This window comes from Rhinolophus sinicus, chromosome 14 (genome assembly GCF_057876585.1).
Source record: "Rhinolophus sinicus isolate RSI-liver-muscle chromosome 14, RSI-T2T, whole genome shotgun sequence".
Lineage (NCBI taxonomy): Eukaryota > Metazoa > Chordata > Mammalia > Chiroptera > Rhinolophidae > Rhinolophus > Rhinolophus sinicus.
The window spans coordinates 182839293-182844639 of NC_142514.1; the positions used below are offsets into that span (position 1 = coordinate 182839293).

The 5347-nt window shown below is 57.3% G+C and overlaps 2 protein-coding genes across 3 annotated transcripts; both read left to right on the top strand.

Moving 5' to 3' along the window:
- The first annotated feature begins 931 nt into the window (after positions 1-931).
- On the top strand, positions 932-2948 carry ZNRD2 (zinc ribbon domain containing 2). 2 transcript variants are annotated; one of them, XM_019737913.3, is made up of 4 exons: positions 940-1713; positions 1810-1961; positions 2094-2178; positions 2569-2948. In XM_019737913.3, the coding sequence occupies exons 1-4, from the start codon at positions 1695-1697 to the stop codon at positions 2910-2912; spliced, it is 600 nt and encodes a 199-aa protein (XP_019593472.1). In that variant the 5' UTR covers positions 940-1694; the 3' UTR covers positions 2913-2948. The 2 variants fall into 2 exon arrangements, with proteins under 2 accessions (XP_019593471.1, XP_019593472.1); XM_019737912.3 differs by having other exon boundaries at positions 932-1961.
- Positions 2949-3090: 142 nt separating this feature from the next.
- Positions 3091-5347, top strand: FAM89B (family with sequence similarity 89 member B). Its single transcript, XM_019737911.3, has 2 exons — positions 3091-4102; positions 4513-5347. Exons 1-2 carry the CDS (start codon positions 3575-3577, stop codon positions 4789-4791), a joined length of 807 nt encoding a protein of 268 aa, XP_019593470.2. The 5' UTR covers positions 3091-3574; the 3' UTR covers positions 4792-5347.

Here is a 5347-nt window from a genome sequence, read left to right on the forward strand (position 1 = left end):
CAGAGCTTGAAGCAGAGAGGGGCCCTGAGTGGAGAAAGGTGATGGGAATCCCCTTGAGTAGTGGGAGAGGAGGAATGCAAGGACCAGATTTGTAGGACCTTGGAGGCCGTAGTAAGGACTTTGGATTTTTGTCTAAATGCGATGGGGCAATACCAGAGGGTATTAAACAAGCGAGTGACATGATCTGATTTATGTTTTAAAAGAATTACCCAGTTTCCTGCTCTGTAAAACGGAGATAACAGTAGCACCTACCCCATAAGATTGTCATGAGAGATAAATGAAAGGGAATAAATGGGAGGATAAGTGTAAGGGTCTTAGTTGGTGCCAGGCAGAATAGACTGTGGAGCGCATATTGGCCGTAATGATGACACAGAAGGGCGCACTGAAGAATTCAAGGTGGGGCTGGGAACTGAAGACAGTAAGGACCTGGAGGGTCTGTGCATACAGGCTAGAGTTCAAGAATCCCTCCTCAGCTTGGCAGAGCTGACCTGGGATCAGGGCCTGAGTCAGGTACACTGCTGCTGAAGAGCCTGCTGGTAGATGGAGAGAGTGAAGAGGGGCACAGGGCTCTCCAAGTAAGCAGGTGGTAGCAAGAGTCAGAAAATGGCAGTTCCAGAGAGTCTGTGAAGAAGGAAGATGGGGCCGGGAGGAGACTGCAGAAGCATGTGCCGGTCTAATCAAAGGAGGAGGTTGCTGATGAGATTATGGAGATCTTAAGTCCTAGCTCCTTCCTTCTCCACCGCCCTGTTGTACAGCCTTGAGGCACTGCAGGCTGCACATCTGGGGAACACTGCCTGCCCCATCTGGCTTCTCCAGACCTAATAAGGGAGAGGATGTGTATGGAAAAGAACACAGAAGAGAAAAACATCACCAAGACCAACGTTAGGGAGCACTAGTAATTTTAATAGCCACCCACCCAAGCAAAGCATAAGGGTCACAGGCATATGTGATGAGCTGCTCACCCCCACTCTCCAGCATGCATTTACTCAACTGCGGCTGCTACCGGAACTGTGCATGTCCAGTAAGGCGCTTTTCGGTCAGCAGGTTTTTTGAGGGCTTAACTTCAAAAGTTAGCGGCTGACTTTGCATCAGCCGCAGGCCTTGGGATAGGGGAGGGCATACTGAGACACCAAACATACAAATAGGCTGAAAGGCTTAGGAAGCGAGAACGCTCCTCGCCTGGCCAGCTTTGGGGCTGAAGCTAGAAGTACTGAAGCCTGAAAGGGCTCCACGCGCGCGCAAGGGGCCGTTTGTTATTATCAAGGATGTTGTGATGACGCCACTGCCCCGCCTGCTCCTGGTCCGGCCAGTGAAGAAAGGGAAACCCCAAGGAAGGAGGAGGTCAGCGGGGATTTCGCGAGCCAACTGGTTCACTCCCTCAGCGGTGGGAAGGAAGGGCGACCCTGAGCAGTCACTTCCAGGTCCTGCGACCTGAGCGGAGTTACCACGGAGACGTCCCTCCTCAAGCGCCGCTAGTCGAAAGTTTTTGTCTACGGGGCAGCCGCTGGGATGCACGAACTGCGCAAAGTCAAGCTTGCGGCAGATACGCCCTGCTCTGGGCATTGCGACGTCCGAGGAGCACTCTGTGCGTCATTTCCGCCCTCACTCTCTGCCCGACATGGAGGGGGCGGAGCCGGCGGCAGGCGCTCTGCCTGCGCGTCACTTCCGGTGTGCCTAGCGGCGACCACGGTAACATGGCTCTGAACGGCGCTGGTGAGGACTTGAGCTGCGGGGGCCTGCTGCTGCGGGGTACGGGAGGCAGCCTGCCTCGGCAAGACCCCCCGGTGCTTTGTGCCTCTCTTCCCCCAGAAGTAGACGATTTCTCCTGGGAGCCTCCGACCGAAGCGGAAACGAAGGTGCTTCAAGCGCGACGGGAGCGGCAGGATCGCATCTCCCGGCTCATGGGCGACTACTTGCTGCGTGGTTACCGCATGCTGGGCGAGACGTGCGCCGACTGCGGGGTGAGTAGAGACTTGGGACGTGGGGTCGGTGATGGGTCCGCGGACTAGGCCGCACGGCCCTTCCCCAACTCCACTCTCTGGACCCCATTGCCCAGCGTCTCACCCCTACCCCCTGTGTTTTCTGTCCCCTAGACGATCCTCCTCCAAGACAAACAGCGGAAAATCTACTGCGTGGCTTGTCAGGAGCTCGACTCAGACGTGGATAAAGATAATCCGGGTGAGGGGCTAAGTGTGCTTGGTGGAGAAGCGTGGTGACAGAGGCCTGGGAACAGTAGTCCTGGGAGGTGACAGTGGTCTGTGGGTGGGGCTTTCTCCTTACGACTGTAGAGAGGAGCATTCATTCAGTAAGAGCATTGAAAAAGTACTTCCTGTGTGCCATACACTACGGAGAGTCTGAGCTCAATCAGGCATAGTCCTGATGGGAGAGATGAATCAAGGGCATAAGTAAATCTGATACAAAGAAGATAACGAATGAGTTGTCCTATAGAGTGGCGGGGTAAACATTTCAAGCACAGAAAAAGCAGAGTAGTGTAGAGAGTAATGAGATGGCTCAGGGCTGAGGTGGGCCCGGCATCCTGACCATTCCACACACTTTCTCCTTTCTTAGCTCTGAATGCCCAGGCTGCCCTCTCCCAAGCTCGGGAGCACCAGCTCGCCTCTGCCTCAGAGCTCCCCTCGGGCTCTCGGCCCACCCCTCAGCCCGCAGTACCCCGCCCAGAGCACTGTGAGGGGGCTGCAGCAGGGCTCAAGGCAGCCCAGGGGCCGCCCCCTCCTGCTGTGACTCCAAATGCAGATGTCCTGGCCTGCACACAGGAGGCCCTCCTGCAGAAGCTGACTTGGGCCTCAGCTGAACTGGGCTCTAGCACCTCCCTGGAGACTAGCATCCAGCTGTGTAGCCTTATCCGGGCTTGTGCTGAGGCCCTACGCAGCCTGCAACAGCTGCAACACTAAGAGACCCCCTCATGAGAAAAACCCTCTAGAAAAACAGCTGTTCCTTTTGTGTGGTTTATTCCTTTCTTGATTCTGAGTGTGCATGCCAGCCCCAGTTCCACTCCTTCCTGCTTTTGGCCTCTCACCCCACCACTATCTGCTCTCCTTGATGTCCTGAGAGATGAGTTGGGCTTGTTTCTGCTCAGTTTTTCCACTCAGAGGATGAGGGGGAGGGAGAGGGCTATGTGATACTTGCCTCCTCAAAGGCAGGAACAAGAGTGATGGGCCTCTGCAGCACCCCTGCAGTCTCCTCTGTCCTCCAATGCTCAGTCCCCACCCTTGAGTGAGATTGGGAGTCCAGTCCCTTTGGTAGCTGCTTCTTCCCTGAAGCATCCTGATACCATCATCCTTTCCCATCTCGTGCTCAGGTACTCAGACTTTGACAGGGCGTCAAGTTTCACATTAGGGACCAAGTATGGATTTACCCAACCCAGTCTCCTGACCCCCACTTCTAGATCCTTTTCCTTGGGAGTTATAATTGGACAGCATAATTAAAGTGCTGGGGGGGGGGAGCATAAAGAACTGTGAAGGAACCTTGCCCGCCGCTTTTGGCCTCTTCCCTGCTCACTTTTTCCATCTCCCTTTTGTCTGTTCCCCATATCCCTTACTCGGCTTTCCACGACATGGGGCGACCGGGTCCCACAGCCATTGCCCTTTTAAGAGAGGCTCCGCCCATGCGGAGGGGGTGGGGCAGGGGTGGAGTTGGAGGCGTCCGGGAAGGAACAAAGCGCGGCCTGCGGGCGGCGGCTGGGCTCCGCCGGAGCAGCCGCGGGGTGCGGGCCCCGCGGGTGGCATCCCGGGCGGAGCGTTGGAGGGAAGGAGGCGGCATATTTGTCCGAGCCGGCCCAGCCATGAATGGGCTGCCCTCGGCCGAGGCGCCGAGCGGTGCAGGCTGTACCCTGGCCGGGCTCCCGCCGCTACCGCGCGGCCTCAGCGGTCTCCTTAACGCGAGCGGGGGTTCGTGGCGGGAGCTGGAGCGCGTCTACAGCCAGCGCAGCCGCATCCACGACGAGCTGAGCCGTGCCTCCCGCGTCCCGGACGGGCCCCGCGGCGCCACGGGCGCTGCCAACGCGGGACCCGCCGCCGGTCCCCCCGCCCTGCGTCGCCCTGTCAACCTCGATTCGGCATTAGCGGCGCTGCGCAAGGAGATGGTTAGTCGCTGGGCCCCGGGCCAGGGGTTGGAGGGGAGGGCTGCTGCCGAGCTTGAGGGTCCCCGGGCGGGGCGGAACACAGAGGCGCGAAACCAGGAACATGTGGCCTGGGTCTCAGAGGACATGGAGAAGCCTGGTGGGTGAGGGCATATGGTAACAATAATTATAATTACCGTCTATGGCAATAGTTGCCATATATTTTTAAATGCTTTATGCGTCTTATTTCATTCCATTTTGCTAGATGAATGTGACATGAGGATCAGTGACCTGTGTAAATAGTCAGAGCTTGCAGGTGGCGTCTATGTCCACAAAAACTTGTGCTTAGAAAGTGTGAAGAGATTGGCTAGGGCTGTGGCTTGGGCTGAGGGTGGCCTGGACCCCAACCCCAGCCCACCCTCAGTCTTTTGCAGGTGGGGTTGCGGCAGCTGGACATGTCCCTGCTGTGCCAGCTGTGGGGCCTGTACGAGTCAATCCAAGACTATAAGCACCTGTGCCAAGACTTGAGCCTGTGCCAGGACCTGTCATCCTCCCTGCACTCAGACAGCTCCTACCCACCTGATGCTGGCCTATCTGATGATGACGAGCCTCCTGATGCCAGCCTGCCCCCGGACCCGCCACCCCTCACCGTGCCCCAGACACACAATGCTCGTGACCAGTGGCTGCAAGATGCCTTCCATATCAGCCTCTGAGGAGTTGGGGGGTGGGGGTTGGCAGGGGGCATGTACCCATGCAAAAGGCTCAGAAACTCACCCCTCTGCAAGTACTTAGACTATAGTGCCTGCTTTCCCTCGTACCACCTCACCTCACAGGAGGGCAAGGCCTGGGCCCTTTAGAGGCGTAACTGCCAACCCCCTCCGGTCTTGGGTAAGCTGTCACGGGGGCAGGCACCTGGGCTACAGCCTCTGCCCATGGCACTGGACTTCCACTTCTCCCACATTTGTGCACCCCAGCTTGGCCAACCTTCAGTCTGGCAGTGGGGCCCAAAGCATCTTGCGCTCTCCTTGGCGTCTCTGGGATTGGGATGAGTGCTTGGCTCCCATCTCCTTTTTACCTATTGCTGCTGTTGGCAGCTGCTGGCTCAGGAGCATCCCACCTCTGGTCCCTGGGTTCCACTGCCCTAGACAAGGGCTTCAGGACCCATTCCTGCACCCACCCACGGCCGGGAGGGCCAAGGCTCCATGCTGGATATTTAAGTTGAGGGGCCATCCTCCTGGGCTCATAGATAAATAAATACTCTTGAGTGTT

Bases quoted from the DNA above. Each gene is read 5' to 3' on its own strand.
- ZNRD2 (XM_019737912.3), top strand. From the start codon at position 1,695: ATGGCTCTGAACGGCGCTGGTGAGGACTTGAGCTGCGGGGGCCTGCTG. The intron at 1,962-2,093 runs GTGAGTAGAGAC...TCTGTCCCCTAG, and splicing joins AGACGTGCGCCGACTGCGGG to ACGATCCTCCTCCAAGACAA. The intron at 2,179-2,568 runs GTGAGGGGCTAA...CTCCTTTCTTAG, and splicing joins CGTGGATAAAGATAATCCGG to CTCTGAATGCCCAGGCTGCC.
- FAM89B (XM_019737911.3), top strand. From the start codon at position 3,575: ATGGGGCGACCGGGTCCCACAGCCATTGCCCTTTTAAGAGAGGCTCCG. The intron at 4,103-4,512 runs GTTAGTCGCTGG...AGTCTTTTGCAG, and splicing joins CGGCGCTGCGCAAGGAGATG to GTGGGGTTGCGGCAGCTGGA.